Here is a 27,114-nt window from a genome sequence, read left to right as displayed (position 1 = left end):
TGTGGCCTTAGCCAACAGGCATAATCAAAGGGGCACCTGGCCCAGAACCCACAGGAGAGGCGTGGCCTGAGGGTCCGAGCCCAGGGCGTGGCCAGAGCAGTGGCGAGGCCACGGGGATTGTGGCCTTTGGCAGGGAAACCCCGGGCAGGGCAGTGGAGCTGCGCTGAGGCCAGAGGCCCTTCTCTGACTCCCTCACCTCGAGGATTGAGTGGTCCAGGCCTCTAAGAGGAAGGGATATGATGAGGGAATCAAGGGGGTGGGCAGAGTTGGGGAGATCCTGGCTGGCCGTGGACCCCGGTGGTCCTGGTCAGCAGGTCTGCGGCTCCCTGAGGGCCGCTGATGAAGGTCCCTGGCTAGTTCTCTGGGCACAGATGAGGCTTTGGGAGCTCACTGAATGGCTCAGGGGAAGAGTGGCCCAGCGGGGTCCTGAGGGCCATGGACCAGCCAGGACAGGGGGAAGACAAGTGAGCCCCAGGGCTCTTTCCAGCTCTTCATCCAGCGAGAAAGGCTGCCCACCCCCAGCACAAGTGTTTCCACCAGTTAGTGGCTTGGACATTGGCCCTACTGAGGCCACCTGTGGCCTCATATACTGGACAGAGGGTGGCCCTGCCCGGTTTCTCAGGGGCCTGGAGAACAGTCCCGACTCCTGTCTTGTTCCCAGACCTCTTGGGACCCTGGCGGCCCACCCACACCCCTGCACAGCCGGCCAGGAGGGCCCACTGCATGGGGTGATGCCTGTGGGCAGTTCCCAGGGGTGTGGCCTCCTGCCCACACGCTCCACGTGCCGACTCCACCCCAGGTGACTACAGTCACACAGAGACTCAGGCCACACGCCTCCATTTCCCCACCTGGACACAGGCAGAGGTGTGGCCACTGCGTCACACGGATGCTCGCACGTGCAGATACACACACGAACCGCGCCCCCCCCACACGCAGGTGTGCTTGTGTCACACCCCAAGTATTGCACAGTGTCCCATTACTCACAACCAGACAGTGTGATGCCCCCCGCCGCAGCCCAGCACCGTCAGACCAGGGTGCACAGGCCACACAGAGAAGCCCTGGGCCCCGTCCCCATGTTGCAGCCCCATGTGGGCAGGCAGGAGGGGGAAGGCACTTCCTGCAGGACTATAAGACCCCTGGTGGGGACGGGGCTGCAGTAAGGGGAGTCAGGTGAGGGGCAGGGGGAGGGGGTGGGGTGGGAGGGAAGTGGAGGGCCTGAGTGGAAGAGGGCGGGGGCTGGGAGGGGAGGCCGGACGCAGGGATGAGGTAGCAGGATGGGAGCACAGGGGAGGGAGGGCTGGGCCTCCTCCATGGTGGGGTGGGAATGACCTTCTCCATTTCACAGACTGGCACATGACCGGGAGAGGAGGGAGCGGCCTGATAGAGTCTGTGAGAGCTTGGCTGGGCCAGGCAGCCCTCCAAGAGAGCACAGTGGAGTGGCATGGCCGGTCCTGCTATCTGTCTGTCTGCCCAGGGCCTTGCAGTTCCAAGCATTGCCCAGGCCTGGCCTCTGGGGATCTGGCCTGCTGGTCTCCAGCACTGGCCCTGCCTGGGTCCCTCAGCTTCACATCCTCATCTTGGCAAAGGGTCTAATAATGATTCATCCCTTTACAATGCTGTTGGGTGGTTCTTTCAGCAGCAGACATTAATTGAGCACCTGCTATGTGCCAGACATGATGCTCGGCTGGGGGCTGGGGACATGATGGAGAGCAGCTGCCGGTGTTCTGAGGTGGGAATGAGATGTGGCCGCCAGGCATTGGGCATACAGCAGGCACACCATAAGTACCAGCCTCCCGTGAGCTCTCAATAGGTGGTTCCTGCATCCTCAGCCTCTGAGGACCCTGGCTGTTCTGAGAGGCAGCCCACCCTCTCCTTGGCCTCCTGACCCCGCCCCAGGCTTCCCTCACGGAGCATGTCAGAATCAGCGCCATAAGCCTCTGCCTGCAGCCCCCGTTACCTGTGGGCCTACGAGGGGCCCTCTCCAGCCGCCTGCCTTTCTTCCTCCTTCCTTCCGATATTGAGGATTGAGCCCTGGGATGCTCTCCTGCTGAGCTACATCCTCAGTCCTCTTTATTTTTTATTTTGAGACGGCATCTCAGTAAGTCGCCCAGGTTGGCCTCCAGCTGGCGATCCTCCTGCCTCAGCCTCCCAGGTAGCCGGAATTCTAGTCCTGTGCCACCAGGCCCGACTTTTTCCATTTCTTCTTTCTCCATCAAAGAGGTGGCTTCCTCTGCCTCTTCCGTTTGCTTTTAGGCTACGGCACCCTGCCTTCAGCCGGTTGGGTGGTCCAGCCCCCTCATCCCACCACATAGCACTGGGGATTTAAAGTCCAGCCCTATGGAGCCTCCCTTTGAGCCAGGAGATTTCGGGCTCTGCCACCTACTAATGTGAAATCTCCAGCCTCAGTTTGGCTTCAGTTTCTGTATCTATAAAACAGGGCCAGCCTATTTGGTGGTACTGCTATGCTTAGCCAGGACCAGTACTTAGTAGTGCTCAATATCAAGGAATAACTTAATTTGAGCTATTCTGATGATTTTGCGAAACATCCTCTCCCTTCCCTCTAGCCCCTCCTCCCTGACTGGCCCTAAGCCAGTCCCATATCCCATCCGCTGGCTTCAGAGACCGGTTGGGGAATGGTCGAGTAATGCTCTCAGTCAATGAGCAGTGTTGAGCTTTTTGGGGGGAATCCTGAGATTCTTGCTCACTGAGGGAGATTGGAAGCTGAGTCCCTGTACTGGAGCCCAGGGAGAAAACTCCCCTGAACATTGACCAACAGGTGAAGGAGGCCGTCACCTGAGCCCAGAACAAGCTGTTCCTGAAGCTCATCCCTGAGTTTTCAACCATCCATGTCATCTTTGTTGAAAACTATTATGGGCCACGTGCCACTCCAGTTGCTGGAGACCATCCCCACCCCACAGTCATCGCAGTGCTGTTCCAGGCCTTTGGACCTGATGTGACTCATCAGTGCTCCTCCGAATTAAACTGTTTGGGTTCACTTGTATTTGGGGGTACGGTGGGAATGGTCATTTCCAACTTTTTGAGCCTCCAGAGCTGCGCTTGGGAGCATGCAGTACTCAGAGATGCCTCTGGAGGGCGCAAGAGAAGCTGGCGGCTACACTTGAACAGCTGTCACCCAGGGGCTGAAGAAACTGGGAAAATCCATTGATGGTGGTGATGGTGGTGGTGCGGGGGGGGGGCGGGGGGGGTGGTGGTGGTGGTGATGGTGGTGATGGTGGTGGTGGTGATGGTGGTGATGGTGGTGGCAATAATGGAGCACAATTTAGTTCCGGGCTTGTTTTAATTTTCCTAACAAACAGCCTCACAACATAGGTACCATATCATCTCTATTTTCCAAATGAGGAAACAAAGGCACAGAGAGGTCTAGGAACTTTTCAAGGTCCCTCAGTGATAACACCCTTCTGGGGCTCACTGAGCTCAGTCATGATCCCCCTCCTCCGCTCCCAGTCACCTGCCAGATGTTCTCCAGCAGTGGCTGCATGTCCCCTCCGGATGGTGCTAAATCTGGCCTGCTCAACTTCAGGCAAACCAGATGCTCCACCTTGAGGACCCGAAGCCTTCCTCAGGGACCTGGCGGAGGACAAGGAGCCAGGCAGCTGGAGCGAGTTCAGGCTGGGGCAGCGTGGGCAAGAGCCGGGGGTGAAGGGCCAGCCCTGGGCGGCTCCTGAGGCTCTTTGCATGAACATTTCCCGTACCCCAGAGGGGCGAAGGCCCCACAGCTTTCCCAGCCCTGTTTCCACCGGTTCAGGGTTTCCTCTGAACCATCAAAGGAGATGACTGCCTACTCAGATTATCTGCAGCCCCATCTCTAAGGCCTGCGCATCCTGCGGCTGCTTCTTCAGTTTCGAATGCAGCCTCTGGCACAGGAAGGGGGCTGGGGGCCACTGGGCCAGGGGTCGCAGAGCCCCTTCTGATCACCTTCTTCTGTCCTTGAACCCGGAGTCTGGGGGCCCCGGCCCACCCAGAGCCCCCGGCCCCTGGGCCCAGACACTGCTGCCCTTGGTGCCCAAGGAGGCTCGGCTTCCGGTTGCCAGGGAGGCCCCATTCGAGGTACTTTGTCACCAGCATTTTCTCCCGCGTGGCCAGTCCCACGTGGGTCATGGGACAGTCCTGCCTGGGCGCCTGGCACTGTTCTTTGCCTCTCTGGTCTCCTCTTGCCTCATCTGGAAACTGGAAAAGGGGCGATCTGTTGTCAAGGGCTCACGTGACACCACGGGCGCCCTTGTCATTGTAGTCCATGCCACTGTGACACTGGGATCTCTGCGCTTCTCGGCCTACCCGGCTTCTTCTCTCACGACTCCAGGAAGAGGAACCCCAATGGCGCACACAGACCTCTTCTGCACCCCGGGTTTCAGGATGTCTGTGGGGAAAGGGAAGCTCCTCACCGTCTGGGGGGTCGGTGAGCCCCACGTGGCGTCCTGAGTGGGGAGGCATTCAGGCAGAGAGCCCGCAGGGGTCCCCAGGAAGGAGACCCTGGGGGAGGGGAGGATCCCTCAGGCAGACTCGGGGTGACTCATCTTCCCCGTGGGAGGCAGGGCCCAGGGAGGGAAGGGTCTCTGGTGTCTTGACAGCAGGTCGAGGGCAGCCCCCAGGGCCCCCAGGTGGCGGCTGCTGGGTCAGGAGAGAGCCCCACCTAAGGATGTGGATGTGGGGTGTAGCCTTCTGGTCTGGTCTGAGGGTGGGTGGGTGCCACTGTGGGAGGAGGATGCGGACGAGGCTGTGGGCGCCGTGGGAGGTGACCAGCCAGGTGCGGCCTAGTTGTTGGGCTCTGGGGTGACCCCCCATCTCTGGGTCTTGACCGTGTGGCTGATTCCTTTGGGACCCTCCCTGGGCTGTGTTGGGGTCCCTCTGGGAACACATGGTGCCCAGGCTGCCACTCTCCCTGCCCTGGTCTCCCTGTGGACGCAGCTCTGCTTTCGGTCCCCTCTCCGTCTTGGAGCCATGTGTGAGGGCAGGGATGGGCTGTCACTGCTGTCCCGGTGGCTGGCGCCCAGCGGAGCTCTGAACCCTTAGGGGGTGGCCTGACTCAGTGGGGTCCTCCTCCACCCAGCTTTCGTCTGCACACGGAATCAATCAGTCACCCCGGGGATGGGCCCCCAGTCTGTGCCCCCTTGGAGGGGAAAGTGGGGACATGCAGTTTCCAAAGGGTCCTGGGGACTCCCCTCCCCAGGCACCTCCCTGCTCAGCCTCAGCTGTGGGGCTGCTGTCGGGATCCCCCTTCTGTAAGCCCAGCCTGCAGCAGGCCACCGCGGCCCTCTGAGTCCCCCGCCCCACATGGCTGGGGCAGACACTCTGCTCCGGAAATGCCCTCTGCCCTCCCCAAACACGTGACCCGCGATTTTCCTTGAACACAGCACTTTGTGACTGTGACATGAACTTCAAATGCAGCTTCTTTCCTGTCTTCGCATCAAACAAGGAGGCTGAGTCGCAGAGAAGCTGCTGGTGAGAGCCCGAGGGACACCAGGCCTCCCAGCCCAGGCCCCATTCCTGCTGGCCTCGGTGCCGTCCCCGGGGTGCCCAGGTGAGCGCCCGTCTTGGGGCCTTGTGCTCATGTCCGGTGAGCCCCGGGCGGAGGCTGAGTAAAACTGTCCCCGAGTGTGAAAGTGGCAGGATATGGCTTCCTCACCCCGCCCCGGGTCTGAGGTGGGGGGAGCTGGCGGGTCTCAGGCCCGGGGCTGAGCTGACTTCTTGGGCCCAGTGCCTCACTCAGAGCCAGCTCGCGGGTGCCGGGGACCAGAGACCCCACAAGTGGCCTGTCCACCTTGACATCCACCAGCACATCCCTAGGTAAGAGATGCCCGGATGGGGCCACCCTGGGCTGGGTGGCCTTGTCTGCGGGGAGGGCAGCGTGCTAGCCGGGAGTCAGGGCCTCTCCTGCCAACTGGGAGGGCCCGTGTCCAGCTGGAGAAGGACAGCACATTGAGGGAAGCAGCTGTCCCTTCAGATGGCCAGTGACCCAGGAGTGTCCAGGGGACACAGAGATGCCTGCTGGGTCCCTGGCCTCCCGCTTGAGCCCTGTCGGGGCTGCATGTTTGGCTTCAGGAGCAGAGAAGTTTCCGGAAAGAGCAAGTGTGTGCTCCGGTCCCTGGGCCCCATGAATTCGAGGGTGGCTAACGGGGCCGTGAACTTGAACCACAAATGCTGGTTCAAGTCCTGATACCTGGCGCCCTGTGAGGAGGGGCCCAGGGCGGGCTCAGGCTACTTATCAGGACCCGGAGAGAAGCAAGGCCACTGGGTTCTGCTCAGCTGCCTGGGGGCTCCATCTGCACATCTTGTTTGATGCACAAATATGGACGTCTCGGAGGTGCAGGTCCTGACCGGAGAGTAAGGTCACCTGCCTGTGACCTCAGGCAAGGCACCCGCCTCTCCGGGCTTTGGGCTCTATCTACAAACCCGTCTTGGGGTTCTCCTGTGGCTTAAGAGGGAGACTGTCCCCAGGGTGCCTGGCACACAGTAGGTGCTCGCTGAACATCTTGCTAGAATCCTATTGTTATCTTTGGCTCTGAGCAGCCTCAGGCTCTGGACTTCACAGTTTCTAGAACCCCGGGGGCTGCAGCCACCAGACCACTCTATGCTGACGGCCCCTCGCCCTGGGCCAGGGAGTAGGGTGACGGCTGTGCTCCCCACATTCCACAGGGACAGTTGAGGTTTTCTGGAGATATTTTTGGTCCTGCCTGGGGTGAGGGGTCTCTGGACATCTCCTCCACAGAGGCCAGCAGAGCCGCTAACCCTCTATAAGGCAGAGGGCCACCCACGCTGCCCTGTCTCTGTTGGGCCCTGTCTTCCTCACTCACCCCAGCTTTTCCCATCTCCCTTGGAGGGTCCCCAGAGCTTGAGACCCAGAGAGGGAAAGCTTCTTGGTGAGGTTACACAGCTCCTAGGACCAGGCAGTTGAGCTTGGGGTTAGTGGTGGTGGGGGGCTGGCTGGCTGCGGGGGGTCCAGGGACACTGTGCCGTCCATCAGCAGATTCTTGGTGCTGGATTTGGGATCCTGCCTGATAAAGCATGTGGCCAGGAGAGGGGTGTGGTGCTGCCTGAGCTGAGGGAAGAGCCCAGGCAGAGGCCCCTCGGGTTGGTCCTTTCCTGTCCCCAAGGCCAGTGAGTCAGAGAAGCCTCTCGCCCACCCTCCGTCCCCTCCCCATGGCCCTGGACCCCACCAGCTGCCGGGGTGTCTCCGCCCCTCAGAGCAGACTGGAAACCTTTCTAGGTACCCATTATTGGTGGCCTCTGCTCGACACGGTGTGTATAGGGGACCTACTGTGTGTCTGGCTGATATGGGCAGCGGAGAAAGACAAGGTCTCCACTGTCACCGTCATATTCTGGTTTTGTCAACACATCGATGCCTGCGTCGTGTCTTAGGTGGTGACAAAGCTGGGACAGGGATCCGGAGGGGAGGCCATGTCAGAGGGGAGGTCAGAGAGGCCCTTAGAGCAGGGGACTTTCAGGCAGAGGACGAAGGAAAGAGTGCCCAGGCAGAGGGCACAGGTGGTGCAAAGGCCCTGAGGCTGAACTGTACCTGGTTAGTTCAAGGGACACAGGGAGGCCACACAGCTGGAGGGGCAGGGAGGGCAGGAGGTGACGGGCATATCACACCAGGTATTGGGGGCCACGGTGAGGGGCTAAGCTTTTGCCCTGAGTGAGGTGGGAGCCCAGGAGGGCTGGGGGATGTGCTGTCACATGCTCTGACCAAAGCCCTCCTGCTAGGTCCCTTGGGATATATGTATAAAACACCCCTCACCCCAGGCGTGACCATATATAGCACCAGGGTTTGATCCCAGGGTGCTTAACCACTGAGCCACATCCCCAGCCCTTTTTATATTTTATTTAGAGACAGGGTCTCACTGAGTTGCTGAGGGCCTCACTAAAGTGCTGAAGCTGGCTTTGGACTTGCCATCCTCCGCCTCTCGAGATCCTCCCGGTGCCTCAGCCCCTGGGATCACAGGCGTGTGCCACCAGGCCCGGCCCCCTTGGGACCTCGTTCCCTCTGTTGTATGAAAGCCTCCGTGTCCCCGGGGCCTCTCACAGTGGGCAGTGATGAGGTGCTCGGTGCTCGGCGTGTGTCCTCTGGGACAGAGGACCTGCTCGCTGCCCCTGAGTCACAGCCGAAGAGGCCCCACAGGTCTTCTCAGCGCCTTCCCTGGCCTTCCACAGCACCCTGAGACCTTTGACACTCGGCCCCTTTCCTCAGCGATGCTCGGGGACTCTCTGGGACAGACGCGATTTCACGCTGCTGTCCCCCCGGAGGACACCTGAATGTTGGAACTTCAGGCAGGTTCCGGGTCCAGGTGTTTCTCCTCCTACCTCTCGGCTTGGGCTGAGTCAAAGCTGGTCTCCCGTGGCCGTCCCTGGGGTGACCTAGGAGGGCCGTCCGCTCGGAGACGGACCATGAGAATCTCGGAGCTGGGAGCTCAAGAGGAGGGGAGGGCCAGCCCAGGGCGTCTGGGGACAAGGCCTGGGTGACAGCCAACAGCTGGCTGAGAGTCCGGTGGCCTAAGCCCCAGGCCTGCTGGTGCCTCCTGGCCCAGCCCTGGGGTCAGCCCAGGCAGGACTGGGCTGGGAGCTCCAGAGCTGGGCGGGTCCTGGCCAGGCCTGGAGGGGCAGGGACGCAGCTCGGACAGGTGGGTCCACGGGGGGCTGCAGACTGGCCTGGCTCCTCTGAGAACTGCTGCTTCCTGCTGGCCTGGCCTGGAGACGGGCCTCGGCAGGAGGCCACAAGCCCAGGTCTTGCCCTGGCCCTCCAGCTCCTGCCTCTGGCCTCTCTCTGTCCTCAGTATCTCTGGCCCCAGGGCCCCTGTGCTTTGCTGATGAGGCCAGGTCAGTCCGGCAGGGCACAGGGAGGTGGGTGCAGAGGCGGGCTCGGCTGGCCCAGGTTGGTGGGGGCTGTTATCATCATTGTCATCGACACGGGAAGGCTGGGGAAAGCCGAGACAGAGGCCGAGCTCCTGGGACACCCTGGCCACTCTCAGCCTGTGACCCTGCACTGGGCCCTGAGGACCAGCCTCCTCCCATCTCTTCGGCCTGACCCCCTTCCTGCTACCCAGGCTGCACCTGTGGCCACCCTGGGGCGGAACTTCTCAAACCGAGTTGCCGACGGCTTCCTGCCGCAGCTTCCTGCCCAGGGACCGGTGCCCCCACCCCCGACCCGCCCACCATGTGCCTGGACAAGCCCCCACCTCACTGCTGCATCCTGTACCCCAACCCTTGATTGGAGCTGCCAGGAAGGGCCAGCTGGATTGGGAGGATGTGGGGGGCACTGCATGGATAAAAATATGGAGGCAAATTGAAGGAAGCAAGAAACAGCCAGGTGGGCAGAGGGCGGGTGGGGGTAGATCCACTGAGGTCAGCAGGGGGGACAGGGTGGGTCCTTGAGCCCAGGAGGCCTCTGGGAAGACTCGCCTAGGAGCAGCTTACAGATGCTGGAGCTCAGCTCCTGTGGAAACAGATTGTGGGGTTCAGCCCACCACAGGCGTCCTGTGAGTTAGATCTGTATCTCAGGTTGTATTAATAGAAACAGTTGGTAGAGATCAAAGGAGGTGATGCCAGCACAGGCTGACCTCGGGCTACAGAGCTGAGCTGGGGGAGGGGTGGGGGGGGCAGAATGGGTAGCCACAGACTGGATGACCCAAGTCAGGGACAAGGCTGGGGAAGGAGGAGAGTAGAAAGGATCAGAGCAGGAGGAGGCAAGCCAGGGGGTTGCTGAGCTGCGCAGGGCTTCGGGGGGGTTCACTGGTGTCCATCACGTGGGGGACGCAGCATCGAGGAGGGCACCGAGTGCTTGCCCGGCACTACCACAGCTTGAGAGCTGGGATTAGCAGCGGGTGTAGACTGCCAGGCTGGATGAGAGCTGGGGTGGAAGTCCGAGACCCTGAGAGCAGCAGATGACCCTTAATGACATTCCCTACCTTCCAGGTGTGGTGGCACGCTCCTGTCATCCCAGCAACTGGGGAGGCAGAGGAGGAGGACAGCAAGTGCCAGGCCAGGCCCTTAGTGAGGCGCTGTTTCAAAAGAAAATCTAAAAAGCCTGGTGATGTGGCTCCGTGGTTAAGCACCCCTGTGCTCAATGCCCAGCACCAAAAAAAAAAAAAAAAAAAAAAAAAAAACAAGATAAAAAATGAAAAAACAAAGAAAGAACAACTCGTCCCTGCCCTACTTCCGTTATCATTTTTTAGTGCAGGACATGCCTATCCCTCCCAGCTCTTTCCCGCTCAAATAAACGGGTTGAGTGGCAGTTTACGTACAGTAAGATTTCTCTGCCATCTGAGTGAAGTCTGAGATCTGGCAAAGTCATGCAGCCAGGACACTGCCAGCTCCATCACCATGGTGCCCCAATCCTGGGCCACTCTGTGGTCAGCCCCTGCCCCAGGGAACCTCTGACTCCTCCATCCCCGCAGGTTTGAACGGAACCTCAGAGTCTGGCTTCTCTGAAGCCTTCCACATGCCCCTGGGCCCTCTCACTCACTGACTCCCATTGCAGGCTGCTCCCCTCTGCCCCAGGCCCATCCCTGCCCAAGGCTGGACACCCAGGGTGGATGCAGCTCTCCTGATCCAGATTGAACCTGGGGGTGCTTAACCACTGAGCCACATCCCCAGCCCGTTTTATATTTTATTTAAAGACAGGGTCTCCCTAAATTGCTTAGGGCCTCACTAAGTTGCTGAGGCTGGCTTTGAACTTGTGATCCTCCTCCCTGAGGCTTCCATGCCCCTGAAATGACAGGTGTGTGCCACTGTGACCAGCCCACAAAAGCTTCTTGTACTCTTGCTTACACTTGCGTATCTAAGAAGGGCACCTGAGGTCCTGTGCCCCAATATTAGCTCAAGCCCAGGTGGCCTTGCTGGGCCCACCTTAGCAGAGAGACGACTGGTAACTGCTATGGGGAGATTTTTCCCCCCAACATTATATAAAAATTTATAAGTACAGAAAATGGAAAGAATTGATTTCATGCCCCTTATCCACCTCCTAGATTCTACAATTCTCGTTTTGCTCTATTTATCACAGACTGTTGATCCTCATTGTATACAGATCCTGTGTTTAGAGACCCTGTCTCTAAATAAAATATAAAATGGCTGGGGATGTGGCTCAGTGGTTCAGCACCCCTGGGTTCAATCCGGATTGGGAGAGCCGCACCCACCCTGAGAGTTGCTGGAATTACAGGAGTGCTCCATCGCACCCGCCCTCAACAACAAATCTTAACAAGTCTGTAGATACATTATTTTTGTGGTACTGGGGTTGATCAATGCCTGGTGCCTGCGGGACAAGCACCCGACACTGAGCAACACCCCCAGCCCAACCACACATATTACATAAGGTGCCTTGAAACAGAAGGACACATAACAAGGTCACAGACATATCATACCTTGAAAATGTGTGCAGAGTCTGGTAGGAACCTAAATCTATATTTCCTCTAGGACTCTTGGTTCAGTGTTTGTTAGTCTTGCGGTGATTTTTAAGAACTTTGAGTGACAAGTATCCTATCCACGTATTGCTCCTTGAGCATCCTCCAATCAGGATTTGTTTTTGGATACCTTTCAAAATCAATTACAGTTGTCAGCACAAAGCCCACCCAGACATTCTGCATTCAGAGCAGTAACCAGGGATCATGGTCATAGTATGGTTCTTTCTTATTGAGGGTCGAATACAATGACATGCAAAACTCTTAAGTGTAAGCCTGGCACGGTGGCCCATGCCTGTAGTTCCAGCAACTCAGCTCTGGCTGGGGATGTGGCTCAGTGGTTAAGCACCCCTGGGTTCAATTCCTGGACAAGACAAGGAGGAGGAGGAGGAGGAGGAGGAGGATAATTATTATTCTTAAGTGTACACTTTTGATTAATTCAGACCTGTGTATCTGGACCCCATTCAAGATACCATTGTCACCATGACCCCAGCAAGCTTAGGGTAGGCAAATTTAAATCATCTGCCTTACCAGCTTATCGATCTACCCTTCCCCCAATCCCACATTGTTTAATGGTTATATTCAAGTTCACATTGGAGTTAAACTCTAATGTGTTAAATTGATCCCCTATTGATGGATATTCAGATTAGTTTACCCTTTGTAGAAACTTGTCAAGGAAGGGAGAGGGGCACGGCCAGGGTGGATTTCCAAGAGGGGAACAGGTAGAAGAGCAGGAAAGGCTGATGCGGCAAGAGTCCTTGGATGAACAAAGTTTGTTCCAACCTTAGAGCCTCTGCACAGGCGGTTCCTGCTGTCTGATGTGTTCCCTGCTCCCAAAGTTTTTGGAAGGTTTTTTCCTCCTATCCTTCTAATCTTGCCTTAAAGGCTGCCTTCTCAGAGAAGGTGACCATCCTAGCTAGAGTGACCTCTGTATCTTCAATATCATTCTGTTCATTTCCTTTATAATCCCGACTTTAATCTGCAATGCTTAATTGTGTTCCAGTCTCTGCCTATCACATGCCCCCATGTTATCATCGGAGGGCAGAGGGACCACGTCTCATGCAGCCATATCCCCAGCACCAGGGCGGGGAGGGTGGAACACAGTAGAGTTCAGCTCGTGCTTGGGAAATGAAGGGTGGTTACAGGTGGTGGGGCTCGGGGACTGTAGAGTGTCAGGTGGGTTCGGGACTCCAGATCTGTGTTCCGGGCGTCGTGGCTCCTCTCCAGTTGACTGGCACACGGCGGGCTCTGCGCAGCGTCTCTCCGGCCTCCCCTGGACCCGACGGAGGGGCTTATAGATGCACCCCCCTCTGATCCACAGGGCCCGGCGAGGTGCGGGGCGCGTGGCCCGCGCAGGCCGGAGGCGGCGATGCCGGACCCCGCGGCGCACCTGCCCTTCTCGCGCGCTGAGGCGGAGGAGCACCTGAAGCTGGCGGGCATGGCCTACGGGCTGTTCCTGCTGCGCCAGTGCCTGCGCTCGCTGGGCGGCTACGTGCTGTCGCTGGTGCACGACGTGCGCTTCCACCACTTCTCCATCGAGCGCCAGCTCAACGGCACCTATGCCATCGCGGGCGGCAAGGCGCACTGCGGCCCCGCCGAGCTCTGCGAGTTCTACTCCCGCGACCCCGACGGGCTGCCCTGCAACCTGCGCAAGCCGTGCAACCGGCCCGCGGGCATGGAGCCGCAGCCCGGGGTCTTCGACTGCCTGCGCGACGCCATGGTGCGCGACTACGTGCGCCAGACCTGGAAGCTGGAGGTGAGAGCGCGGGCCGCGGGGGCGCCGGAGGAGCCGCGGTGCCCAGTCCCTGCGCGGTGCGGGGACTGGGGGTCTTCTTCGCCCGCCTGCGCAATGCTGATCTGATGCGTTTGCTTTGGAAGTCGGAGGGAGGGGGCCCTGGCCAGGGGCGGGACCTACGGGGTGGCTTCGTGCTGGTGGTGGAGATGGGCTGTCCCCCACTGCCTGAGTGCCGGAGCCAGTGATGGAAGTGTGCACCTGGAGAGGCCAGGCTTGCATTGGGGGCTTGAGAGGAGGGTGGTGGCTGGGGGTGTCCTGGGGTCCGGCTGCTGCTGAGGCCCCAGCTGTGCGCAGCCGCCCTGCGCCAGATGCGCAACTGCCCGCATCTTCAAGCTAAATGCGCGCTTGGGCCTAGGCTGGAGGACAAGGCCTGGGGCTGGATGACTCCCTGGACAGATTAGGAAGGCGACCTTGGTGCGCGATAGGGGTGGAGGTCTTATGGGGCCAATCGGGAGGGCCCAGGAGACGGGAGAGGGTTTCCATAGCCCGGCACTTGAGACCCTTAAGACTTTCCTCGCCTCTCCTTCCCTAAGGCGAGGCCCTGGAACAGGCCATCATTAGCCAGGCCCCCCAGGTGGAGAAGCTCATCGCCACCATGGCCCACGAGCGGATGCCCTGGTACCACAGCAGTCTGACGCGCGAGGAGGCCGAGCGCAAACTCTACTCAGGCTCGCAGACCGACGGCAAGTTCCTGTATGTGGGGCCCGGGGTCTGGGGGCCGTGGGGGCTGGGGTTATTGACTAGCGTCCTGGGGCCCCGGGCAGACCCGACTATGCAGGGCGGCCTCCAGGGGACTGGCCCCTGCTCACCCTCAGTAAAGTGGGTTGCTGTGACCGTTTCTGGTGAGCAAAGGAACTTTTGTCCGGGAAAGTAGCTGTAATGGGTAGCCAGGCCTTCAGAGTTGGCGGGCCTGGGGGTTTCTGTCACCCACTTGGCTGTGGGTTTGGGGCCTGGACCCGAATTTCTGCCTTCTTCAGTTTCCTCTCTTTCATTTAACAAACATTTACTGAATTCTAATTGGGTGCCAGTCACTGAGGGCATGGTAACAAGCCACACAGACACAAGTGCCTGTCCTCCTGGGGCAGGTAGGAAAAAAGAAAAAAAAACCCAAAACCTAATAAAATCTAGACTCTACCAGATGGTGGTAGGTGCTAGGTGTGTGCAGGTGGGGAGGGGCTGGAGGAAGAGGTTTTCCCCAAAAAGTAACTTTAGAAAATTTTTCTATTTGATCTTTTATTTTTTATTTTTTAGAGAGAGAGAGAGAGAGAGAGAGAGAGAGAGAGAGAGAGAATTTTTTAATGTTTATTTTTTAGTTTATCAGTGGACACAACATCTTTGTTGGTATGTGGTGCTGAGGATCGAACCCAGGCCGCACACCTGCCAGGCGAGCTCGCTACCGCTTGAGCCACATCCCCAGCCCCTATTTGATCTTTTTAGATGTACATGTCAGTAGATTGTGAAAGAAAAGTGACCACAACACTCAGAGCAACCAAGAGATCTTTATTACAGCAGTGCAACAGAGGAGAAAAGAGAGAAAGAGGAGAGAGAGAGAAAGAGAGCAAGAGAGAGACAGAGAAAGCAAGAGAGAGCAAGAGACACAGAGAAAGCAAGAGAGAGAGGGGCCCGGCAGGAGGGAGTTTTTATAGCCCACATCTAATGAGGTCTCTGGGTCTGCAAGCTGCCTTGTTGGCACCAGGGGGGTTACGTGTTCGGCCTTGAGCAGGGGGTTGAGTGTTCAGCCTTGAGCAGGGGCTTGGGCGTTTGGGCTTGAAGCAAACAGGTGATAAAGAACCAGACAGAGGGTTTGAGTGGCCAGGTCGTCCTGCAGCTAACTTTGTTTGGCATGCCCTGCAGACAGCTTACTCAGCCTGTCCTGCACCTAACAGATCGTATGTTGACATATCATACTCACATGGAGTACAACTTCCCATTCTTGTGGTTGAACACGATGTGGAGTTTCACTACTCGTGTGTTCACATATGAACTAGGAAAGTGATGTCCCATTCATTCTATTCTCTTTCCTGTTCCCAGCCCCCTTCCCTTCATTCTCCTTTGTCTAATCTGAGGTACTTCTAATCTTTCCTATCCCCACCCCTTATTGTGTGCTTGCCTCACATATCAGAGAAAACATTTGGCCTTTGGTTTTTCTGGGATTGGCTTATTTCATTTAGCACGATAGTCTCCCATTCCATCCATTTACCAGCAAATGTCAAAATTTTATTCTTTTTTATGGCCGAGTAATATTTCATTGTGTATGTGTACCACCTTTTCTTTACCAATTCATCTGTTGAAGGGCCTCTAGGTTGGTTCCATAGCTTAGCTATTGTGAATTGAGCTGCTGTAAACATTGATGTAACCACTTCACTGTGCTATGCTAATTTTAAGTTCTCTGTTGTATGTCAAGGAGTGAGATAACTGGGCCAAATGGTGATTTCATTCCAGGTTTTCTGAGGCATCTCCATATTGCATTCCAGAGTGGTTGCACTAATTTGCAGTCCCACCAGCAGTGTATGAGTATACCTTTTCCCTACATCTTCACCAACATTTATTGTTACTTGTGTTCTTAATAATTGCCATTCTAATTGAAATGAGAAATTGGAATGAAATCTCAGTGCAGTTTTAATTTGCAATTCTCTGATTACTAGAGATGTTGAACATTTTAAAAATATACTTGTTGATCAATTGTGTTTCTTCTTCTGTGAAATGTCTGTTCACTTCCTTTGCCCATTTATTGATTGGTGTTAAGTTTTTTGAGTTCTTTATATATCCTGGAGATTAATGCTGTATCTGAGGTGCAGGTGCCAAAGATTTTCCCCCATGTGGTAGACTCTCTCCTCATGTTCTTGATTGTTTTCCAAAAGGTGACTGTGAGTAAAGAACTGAAGGAGGAGAGGAGGGACCCCTGAAGGTCTAGGGGTGTAGCTCAGTGGTTGAGTGCATGCCTAGCACCCCAAAAACAAGACAACAAAATCCAAACCAAACCAGAAGACAGGAAGAGACTGAGCAGCTTATAGGTGAAGGTGCTCCTGGAAAGCAGGATGTCAGGGGCAGAGATCGGAGGCAAGGATGTATTTGGCATGTTCTGGAAACAAGGAGGAGGCCAGTGTGCAGAGCCCAGTGAGGGAGAGAGTGGAAGGAGGTAGGTGGCTCTGGCTTTTCCCGGGTGAGGGCTTGCTCTCTGCAACTGTCCAGTAGGGGACAGCAGAACCCACCCCAAGGATCTGTTACAGAAGTTCACAAATTAATATGCATCAAGCAATAGTGTGGTACCAGACAGATGGGAGAATGCACTCCTGTCAGTGTGTGCTTGTGTGTGTGTGTGTGCATGTGCGCGTGTGTGTCTCAGGCCCAGCTGAGGCAGTATGGCTGCTAGGTCATGAAAGATTCTCTAATGCTCTTAAAATCCTCTGGTTTGAAAGCCTGGCCGGGGCTGCCACTTTCCGGCTTGGATATGAATTCTGTTGTGTTAACAGATGTTATCCAGATGCGAGCCGAGGTCTCTCAGGCCTCGAGATACAGAGAAACAGAGTTACTGCCCCTCTCCTATGACCCCAGGAAGTCCAGGGTCCTCCCCCAAATCCATGGGGCTCATTCCCAGGGCTTCCCTTCTGGTACTTCTTGATTTGAGTACCTACCCAGAGGAATTCCTGCTGTCACCTGCTTTCCCTAGGGCTGGTCCCTCTTCTGGGGCCTGTCCTCTTGGAGGAACTGACCTCCTTCCTCGATTTTTCCCACCCATGTGAGGCCTATGCAGATTGTCAGCACATCTCCCAAAAGATAAGTCCCCTCCCAAGATTCCACTGGCAGCTGATGAAATAATACTTTTTTTTTTTTTTACCCTAACTCATAGATTTAGGCTGCACAGTGGAGTGACATTTCCAAGGATTTTGAGGGACCCCTTGATTGATTGCTGTTTAAAAGCTGCTGCAAGACAGCTTTTCAATAACTTTTGAGTTAGGGCTATTTTCTCCAAGGGAAAACCTTTGCATTTGTATCAGTTAGCTTTTGCTGTTTAACAAACTTGCCCACGACTTATTGGCTCAGAGCAACATGCAGTTTATTACTTCTCACAATCCTGTGAGCAAGCTGAGCAGTTCTCATTTGGGTTGGGACCAAATACGTTGGGATGGCCATGCTCAGTGATGGGGATGAGGAACGAGCTGGCTGTGGAGCCTCGTTGTCCACTGGGCTAGCCTGGGCTCATTCACATGGTGCAGGTTGTAGGTTTCTCAAGAATAGCCAGATGGGCAGGTTCCAAGACGCAGGGCTTTCCAGACCTCTGCTACTGATGTCCTCTTGACTGAGCAGGTCACATGTCCAAAACCAAAGTCACTGTGGAGGAGGGACTACTCAAGGGAGAGGGGTGAGGATGGTGAGTTTTGTAGCCTATCAATCAGAAGATCGGAGCCAGGGGGTCATGAAGAAGGCGTGGGCATCTTGAGCACGGGCCAGCACTGGGGCCAGCTTTCTTTCTGTTTGGACAGTGGACAGCAGGACCTCCACCTGGGGTGTCTGGAGCGCTCCACCTCCTCATGCATGGAGATGCTGGGCCACGTGTCGCATCTCCTTGACCAGATGCTGCACCCCCGACCGCAGCTGTGATGCTCGGATGTCACTGACACTGGGTGGCAATGCGCACAGCCCTGCCCCACCTGCTCACGAGCACGGCACCTGCTGGGGGTCCCTCGGCTCTCTCTGTTACTGCAGCGCTTTCTTTCCTCCTCCTCGGCTTCTCCTTCATCAAATATGAATTCCTCTTTCCCTGCTCTCGTGGCTGGGGTGTCTTCCTCTGGCTTCAAGTCCCCAGTGCGGCTTTTCATCTGCAGATCTCTGCCTTGCTCTTCCCTTCTCCTCCCGCCTCCCGTCCTCTGAGCCTTGCCATCTCGCACTCACCCCCATCCACGGAAGGATCCGCCCCTCCCATGTCCCGGGGCAGGAGGAGCAGGAGGGACCCCGAGTCCCCAGGCTGGCTTCAGCGTCAGCCGTGACGTGGCTTTGACCTGTTTGTGGCTTCAGCTTCCACATTCCAGCCTCTTTGACCAAGGATTCTACTGCCCTGAGGACAAGCGGGCCCACAGCAGCCCTGGCTGGCTTGGGGTTGGCCAGCCAATGGGGAGGCGAGGACCTTAGGAAACCCAGGGCCAGTGGCTCCGAGCAGCTGTCGGCACTGTCAGGAGGCACAGAGGACCAGCGTGGGCAGGGGGAGTGGCAGCTGGGGGGAGCCTGGATCTGGGCATGGCCAGTGGCATGGGAAACAGCTGGAAAAGTGTCAGTGTGGGTGACGGTGCCTCATTCTAGGGACTGTCCAGAGAGCAGGGAAGGCGACGGGAGCCAGGCTCCTGGAGAGCTGGCCAAGGCAGGCTTTGGACAGAAACCAGTCCCTGAGGCTGAGAACGGGGCGGGCAGCTTGTAGGGTGGGGGCTGGAGGTCAAGGTGGCTGCGCCAGAGGCCCATGGTAGGCAGGGCAAGAGGGACATCCCCAGCAATCCCAGGGCGGGTCGGGGACAAGCCTGCAGCTGGCCGGTTCTGGGACAGGGATTCGGGCCTAGAACGATGACCGGGCCACCGAGAGCTTGTCACAATGGCCCTCCCTGTGTGGTCTGGGTAGAAATGACTTCCACATCTCCCCAAGAGACTGGTGTTAAGTCTGCCTGCTGCAGGCTGAGTGTCCCCTGGGAGGTGGCTTTGCATCTGCCATCGATGGCCAACTGTCCGTGGGTACGAGTCTCAGTGAACCTCCCCGATGGCTGGGTGCGGGTGGCAGAGGACCAGGTGGCCCCCCAGATGCCCACCCCGCGGCTGAGCATCCAGTCATGGGTGGCCGAGTGTCCGCCGTGGGTGGTCAGTAACCCCCATGAATGGCCACACGTCTGCCCCTGGACAGCCGTGTGCTGCCCTGCAGACCCAGCCGCTGTCCTCCCAACTGCCTCTCCCGACAGCCTGTCCGTCACCAGAAGGCACAGAGGCCGAGGGAGGCCGGCCTCATCTTCCCCAGCCTCTGCCACTTCTCCAAGTGGTTCCAGGATATGGAGCCTGTAGGGTGGTGTGTGGGGACCAGAGGCACAGTGGGGGTCTCCCAGGTGACGTACGGTGACATCCCTCCCCGCCACCCCTCCAGGCTGAGGCCCCGGAAGGAGCAGGGCACATATGCGCTGTCCCTCATCTACGGGAAGACAGTGTACCACTACCTGATCAGCCAGGACAAGGCCGGCAAGTACTGCATCCCCTAGGGCACCAAGTTCGACACGCTGTGGCAGGTAGGACCCTGTTCCGGGGGGACGCCATGGCCCTCGGCTCCCCGTCAGGAGGGCCCTGCCTGACGCCTGCTCCCGCAGTTGGTAGAGTACCTGAAGCTGAAGGCCGACGGCCTCATCTACTGCCTGAAGGAGGCCTGTCCCAACACCAGCGCCAGCGCAGCGGCAGGTGAGTGGCACCCGGGGCTGGGGGGGCACGAGGCCCCACCCCTCCCTCACTGTCCCTTCTGCTCCTTCAGGGGCCGCTGCACCCACTCTCCCAGCCCACCCGTCCACGTTCACGCAGGTGAGTCAGCCGGGTCCTGGGGCTGGGGACTCAGCGCCGGGCGGGCAGGCTCCGGGGCCAGCAGGCGTGGAGAGGGGTTGCCACGCAGGGGTCTCCGCAGCACCATTCCTGGGGAGTCCTCAGCAGGTCCTGGCCTCAGGAGAGGGGCTGGGCACCCCGGCTTGGGCCCCACTGACTGCTGCCGACCCTGTGATCTCCAGGCTCAGAGACGGGTGGACACCCTCAACTCCGATGGATACACCCCTGAGCCAGGTGAGCTGGCAGAGGTGGAGGTGTGGGCCGTGTCCTCCTGCCCAGCTGAGCAGGGTCCAGGGCTGGGCTGTGGCCTCAGCAGGGGAGGATGAGGCCAGCCTGTGGCCCTAGCCCATGCCCACCACACCTGCCCATGCACCTGTGTGTCCCAGTGCGTGCCAACCCAGGGGACAAACCCTGGCCACCTGGGGACTCCCTGTGGACAGACCCACATTTTTGGAGTGCTGACCATGCGCTGGTGCCTGTCACATTCCCTGGTTGCTGTGTGAGAGTTCCTTGAATCCCCCGAGGGCCGTGGGAAGTGGTCCTGGTGATTGGCAGAGGGGAAGGGGCAGACAGGCGGCCAGGGCTTGAAACCGGGCAGAGCCAGCTCCTGGGCGCTGTCTCAGGTGCTCCCGAGTTCCATGGGTGGGTACACACCAGTGCACGTGGGTGCAGGTGGGTCTGTGCTCCGTGGGTGTGCACACGGGCACTCTCCTCCAGAGGACTCAGTTGGGAGGTACATACCTGGACACAGGCAGGCCCAGCACAGGTGTGCACACATGAACACACACATGTGCACACTCCAGCTGGCACCCCCTGGGGATGTGTGGCTACCCCTGCACGTGCCTCCTGAGTCTCTTCCACATGGTTTCATGGGGCACCCTCAGATGTGACAGGAGCGTGTGTGCAAGTGACACTCACAAGCATACACCTCCTCATGTGCATCTGCATCCTGCCCGCGCCGGGCCATGTGTGTCCAGGGCACCTGCCTCGTGGGGCTGAGGCTGCCCCGCCCTCCCCACCCTGCCCCCCTCTCTGCCTCTGACCTGGGAGCACCCTGTGTGTGTGCCCAGCACGCCTGGCAACCTCAGACAAGCAGCGGCCGATGCCCATGGACACAAGTGTGTACGAGAGCCCCTACAGCGACCCCGAGGAGCTCAAGGACAAGAAGCTCTTCCTGAAGCGCGAGAACCTCCTCGTGGCCGACATTGAACTTGGCTATGGCAACTTTGGCTCCGTGCGCCAAGGAGTCTACCGCATGCGCAAGTATGGCCATGCTTGAGGTCCCCTCAGGGACATCACTGTGCTGGGGGCAGCGGGAGCAGACTCGGGGACGGGGGTGCTGCTTGCTGGAGGCGTCCCTGGGGGTGGGAGAGGGATAGGAGGGCAGGACGTGGCTGACCCAGGCATGCGCCCCCCATCGCCCGTGCCCCGGGCAGGAAGCAGATCGACGTGGCCATCAAGGTGCTGAAGCAGAGCACGGAGAAGGCGGACAAGGACGAGATGATGCGGGAGGCGCAGATCATGCACCAGCTGGACAACCCCTACATCGTGCGGCTCATTGGTGTGTGCCAGGCCGAGGCGCTCATGCTGGTCATGGAGATGGCCGGCGGCGGGCCCCTGCACAAGTTCCTCGTGGGGAAGAAGTGAGTTGGTCCCAGCACCCGCGGGCCACCCAGGCTGGGGCCCCATCCCGTCCACCCTCCCAGGGCCACCCAGGAGAGGGTCACCACACTGACCTGGGGGAGCGTGGGCAGGCCAGCGCACACCAGCCTGGTCATGCACGCCCACCCCGACACCCACACTCCCGCCACCAGCCCAGCTGCGAGTCCTCAGCGCCTCCAGGTGCACCTCGGTGGCATTAGGGCGGGCCCACAGGGTTCTTCCAGGATTAACCGGGTCAGTACTTTCAGAGTGACATCAGCACAGAAGCTGTGTAAACACCAGCCCATCCAGCTGCCCAGGTTCTCTGGGTCAGATTCATGGCTGTGGAACTGCCCATCGTCGATTATCTATAATTGAAAGCAGCAAACGGCAGCCGCAGCTTTTTGTACTGTGTGGTTTTACATTTTTATTTTGGTTTTGGGTACTGGGGATTGAACCCGGGGATGCTTAACCATGGAGCCACATCCCCAACTCCCTTTTTTAAATTCTTGATTTTTTAAAAATATTACTTTAGTGGTCAATGAACCTTTTATTTATTTATATGGGGTGCTGAGAATCAAACCCAGTGTCTCACACATGCTAGGCAAGCGCTCTACCTCTGAACTACCACTTCAGCCTCCTCCCACCTTTATTTTGAGACCGGTTGTTGCTAAGTTGCTTAGGGCCTCGCTAAGTTGCTGAGGCTGGACTCAAACTTGCGGTCCTCTTGCCTCAGCCTCCCAAGCTTCTGGGATTATAGGCGTGCGCCACCGTACCCTGCAGTTTTATATTTTTAAAGAATATAAAAAACAGGGCTGGGGCTGGGGCTCAGTAGTAGAGCGCTCACTTAGCATGTGCAAGCCTTGAGTTCGATCCTTAGTACCACATAAATAAAATAAAGATATTGTGTTCAACTACAATTGAAAAAATATAATATTAAAAAAATATATAAAAAACAAAGTGTATGTGACAGGGACCATATGCAGCTGACAAAAAGCTAAACTATTTGCTATCTGGTCCTCTACTGAAAACTTCTGTCATTTCATTTGTGATCGTCATGCCCACACTCACGGCCACAGACCCACATGGGCAGGCCCACCGGGAACATTTTTGCTAATCCCTTCTCATGAGCATACATGCCTTCACCCTGTGTCCCCAGGCACACATTTGGTCATTGAACAAGTGTTTGTTGGACAGGTTTTGGTGACAAGAACTATTATAAGCACTTGGGGTCATCAGTAATAGAAGCAGTAAAGCCCCCTGCCCTGTATTCTGGTTGGAGAAGAGAGCAATGAATAATAATCAGGAGAAAATACTGAGCATGTTAGAAGATTGATTCTGCAGGAGCAAGGAGCTGAGCAGGTCAAGAGGGTTGGGTGTCTGGGTGGAATATGAGTTTTGAGTAAACTGAGGGTGGTTGCCAAGCACAGATCTGCAGAAGAGCATTCCAGACAGAAAGCACAACCTGTGCAAAGGACCTGAGGTGAGCTGAGCCTGGTGTGGTGGAGGATCAGTCAGGAGGGAGCTGATGTGGGCTCAGCAGTGGTGGGTAGAACCATGTGGGCTGTGAGGAGTTCTTGGACCTGGTGGGTGCCCTGGGAGGCTGTGAGCTGAGGGACACCGGGGCCTGAGATGCAGGGAGGTCAAGCCTTGGGAGACAGCAAGGAGGGAGCCCTGAGACCTGGCTGTTTCCCCAGGTGAGTGATGCTGGGGCCTGGGTCAGGGGGCAGAAGCAGAGGCAGAGAGAAGTGGGAGATTCTGGAGAGACTCTGAAGACAGGTGGATGTGGAGGAGGAGGAGCTGGGGGCAGAAACAGGACAGAGGTGCAGGGAAGATGGGTGGGGAGGCCCTGCCTGTGTGCGCCCAAACACCAGGAGCTCGGCTTTGGCTGTATTATCTTTGAGATGCCCATGAGATGCCCCCATGGGCACATGGCCTAGGCTGGAGGGTTGTCACATATGGATGATACTTATAGCTTCCAGAATGGCAGAGGGTTTTGTCTGTTTTCCTGCCAGCTGTGTCCCCAGCCCATGCCTGGCACACAGCAGGTGCTCAATCAGTGCCTGTTGAACACAGGGTACTCCAGCCCCCACTCAGCTGGGTCAGAGGTGGGCTCTGCCTCCTGGGAACTTGGTCTGTCCCCTCCCAGCTGACTTGCTTTGCCCTACACCCCAGGGAGGAGGTTCCCATCAGCAACGTGGCAGAGCTGCTGCACCAGGTGTCCATGGGGATGAAGTATCTGGAAGAGAAGAACTTCGTGCACCTCGACCTGGCGGCGCGCAACGTGCTGCTGGTCAACCGGCACTATGCCAAGATCAGCGACTTCGGCCTCTCCAAGGCCCTGGGGGCGGATGACAGCTACTACACCGTGAGCCCCTGCCCCATGATCCCAGGTGGGTGGGCTGGCTGAGGGTCCCCGAGCCCTGTCCTAGCGCAGTCTCCCCCTTGCCAGGCGCGCTCAGCGGGGAAGTGGCCGCTTAAGTGCATCAACTTCCGCAAGTTCTCCAGCCGCAGCGACGTCTGGAGCTATGGCGTCACCATGTGGGAGGCCTTCTCCTACGGCCAGAAGCCCTACAAGGCAGGCTGGGCAGGGGCGGAGGGGTGGCGGGCGGGGAGGGTCGGGACGAAGAGGCCCTGGTCACTTACCCGTGCCCTCCGCCCTGGCTGGTGCAGAAGATGAAGGGCCCCGAGGTCCTGGACTTCATCAAGCAGGGCAAGCGGATGGAGTGTCCCCCTGAGTGTCCACCCGAAATGTACGCACTCATGAGCGACTGCTGGATCTACAAGTGAGTGCAGGGGGCTAGGGGGGCACCTGCGGACGGGGAACTGGCTGGACCACTCCCTGGGCCTGGGCGGGAGGGCCTGGGCCAATCAGTTAGTGTCACCACAACTCCACCCAAAGATCCTTCCCCAGCGACATCAGTGCCTTGGGTCCCCTGCGCCTATGCACTGCTCTCCATAGCGCTGGCCCTACCAGGCGGCAGGACCACACCCAACCCCTGCGCAGTGGACTGGTCTCCCACCAGCCACCACACCACCCGTCCGCACTGCTCCGGCGACCCCATAGTCACCCCATACACGCCAATACTCGGGGGGCGGAGAGATTCTCCAGGATCTAGTCCCTCCACCCCACCAGCCACCACCTACCACCTAGGCCACACCCAGGGACCCAAACACTCAGCATTGTCACCTCCCCATACGGAACATTCCAACTCCCCATCAGACAACAGCTAACACCCAAACTAGCTGACGCCCTGCGCTGGTCATGCGACAGGGGGATGATGGGACATTTGATACCCTGCTGTCCACACTTGTGACATTCACCCTGGCACACTCACGGTGCCCAACAGACCCGAGAGGCTTGGTCCACCCCTGCCCCCTCGTGCATTAACTCGGCCTCCATCAGGAAGCTCATAGGCCCCCATGCCCGGTGCCTGGACAGCCGGGGAGGCCGGCCCCGTGGGCTCATCACGGACACCGGACCTAGCTCACCAGTGGCCCGGCGCTCGGCAGCCCTGCACTTCTGCATCTAGCTCAACTGCTCCCCTTGGTGCATCCCTCAGCCCGGTTCCTGGCCAGCTCAGCAAGTGGTGCCCCATGGCCTGGCTCTGCAGCTCTCCTTCCAGGAGACATTTGGGTGACACATAAGTTCCAGTCCTCTGGCCCCCGAGACCCACTTCCAATAGCCCCACTCATTTTTGGAGCCCTGAGGCCCGCCACAGCCAGCCCCAGGCACGACCACCGTCCGCCTGGAGTGGGGCTGAGTGTGGCCTGGATCTCCCCCATGGCCCGCAGGTGGGAGGACTGTCCCAACTTCCAGATGGTGGAGCAACGCATGCGAACCTACTACTATAGCCTGGCCAGCAAGGCCGAGGAGCCTGGGCAGAATGGACAAGGGGTGGAGGCTCCGTGCGCCTGAGCCAGCCCAGCCCAGCCCAGCCCAGCCTGTGGACCCCTCCCCAGCTGCCCGCCTCTGCCCTCAGCCATCCTAGGACCTGCAGAGTGCTGAGGCCAGCTCAGGTCCTCTCCCCCGACCAGCACGGCTGTGAGAAGGGACATCGGGCTCAGCCCCCCTCACATTCCCCACCCGGTCCCTGTCCTGTTGGGCCAGGGGAGGAGGGGAGCCTGGGAGGGGGGTATGCAGACTGGTCCTGGGCTGAGGAGCCACCTCACTGGGGGGCCATCCTGGGGACCCTGAAGTGGGAAGGCTAGAGACCTTCGGTGGCTGGACTGTAACGACTGGAATAAACTCCTTTTCCCTTTTGCTCCACTACCTTCATCTTTCCTGGGGGGAGGCCAGGAGACTGGAGAGGTTGTGGGTCACTGGAGGGAGTTAAGAAGTGTCCCAAAGCCAGGCCTGCGAGGGACCCAAGGAAGACGGGGCTGGTTTCCCACTTCTGCCCTTAGAGCATCCTCACTGGGGGATGGGCTGAGGCAGAGTGGACAGGCAGAGCCAGGTGGTGTGGGGCCCTCCCTGGATCGGCAGCAGGCGGTGGGCAGGCTCCCTGGCCGCGGACATCCCATCACCTGGAGGGATTTTGACAAATACCACCTCGCCCCAACCACTGTGGACGCGGTGTGTCTCCTGTCTCCTTGGGCGGTTCTGACACCAGCCCTGTGCCCTGGCTCCCACCTCCCTCCCTGGACCCAGGCAGCCACAGCTGGGGTCTTGCCCACCTGGTGCCCTTATGCCAGCTCAGCCCTGCCCCCTTTGCATTTCTTTTCTGGATGTGCCCCCAGCTGCTATGGGCTCCCCCCACAGCTCCCAGCCAGGGCCTCATTTCCTCTGCCCGGCTGCTTGGTTCAGGGGAGGGTAGGTGCCCGCTCAGAGCCAATGAGAGGCCAGGAGATGTGCTGGGGATTCTGGGGAGGCAAACTTCTTTTTACTCATGGCCTAGAGCCAGGCCATCTGGACGGCCTGTGGCCATTTTGAGGGGCCACAGGCTCGGGCCCTAGCTGTTGTGTGGAGCCCGAGCCCAGGTGGTGGGCTGACATAGGAGTACATGGTCGAACCAGGACACTGGCTCTGAGACAGTGCTGTGAACTCCGTGCAGACCTTGTTCTGATCCCACCATTTACTGTTGAGTTTTAATATTTTAAATGTAGACTTTAATGAGCACATTTTATTACCTATCCTTTAATGAACTTTGTCCTGACAGTTAATTTAGACAACCCCAGTAATATCACCAGTCAGACCCTGCTGGCTCGGCTCTGTACTTTGGTTTTGAGAGTAGATTTGTATCGTTGGGGATTGTTTGGGGGTCTCTAGCTCCCACCAGACTGTTGATAGATTAGATTCAAAACAGGTGAGAGCGCAGTAATTATAAAGACACGGAACTTGAATTTTTTGTTTAAAGTTTTGTGTTTAAAATTTTCTTCAAAATTTTAAACAGCGGTGTCTTGAAACTAATGACAATTTTTTTTTATAAATACATATTTTAATGAACTATATCACTGAATTTGAATTCTAAAGTGCAAACATTGTTTTTAAATTGTTTAAAAACTGATGAATAAATCAAGAAAACTTACATCCGTGGTGTAACTTAGTGGCTTCGTAAATTTTGCAATTTGCAGATTATTTTCATTAAAATTTCATTATTTTCATTATTTTTATTAAAATTTACTTGTTACTGAACAATGATGGTGTTACATAAAATATTACAGACAGTAAACACATTTTGATTTTATTTTATGGTTATCATTATTATTTGT

General features: G+C 57.5%; 1 protein-coding gene across 1 annotated transcript; it reads left to right on the top strand.

Moving 5' to 3' along the window:
* The first annotated feature begins 8,514 nt into the window (after positions 1-8,514).
* Positions 8,515-26,725, top strand: LOC144251271 (tyrosine-protein kinase ZAP-70-like). Its single transcript, XM_077794313.1, is given in 14 exon segments — positions 8,515-8,832; positions 12,730-13,164; position 13,440; positions 13,737-13,896; positions 19,322-19,460; positions 19,539-19,626; positions 19,697-19,743; positions 19,944-19,995; positions 20,832-21,024; positions 21,198-21,404; positions 23,578-23,770; positions 23,855-23,980; positions 24,076-24,188; positions 25,198-26,725. Coding segments are annotated over 13 exon segments (1,830 nt in total). The 5' UTR covers positions 8,515-8,832; positions 12,730-12,777; the 3' UTR covers positions 25,322-26,725.
* The last annotated feature ends 389 nt before the right edge of the window (positions 26,726-27,114 follow it).

Source organism: Urocitellus parryii, assembly GCF_045843805.1.
Source record: "Urocitellus parryii isolate mUroPar1 chromosome 12 unlocalized genomic scaffold, mUroPar1.hap1 SUPER_12_unloc_3, whole genome shotgun sequence".
NCBI lineage: Eukaryota > Metazoa > Chordata > Mammalia > Rodentia > Sciuridae > Urocitellus > Urocitellus parryii.
This window is presented reverse-complemented; position numbering and strand designations above follow the sequence as displayed.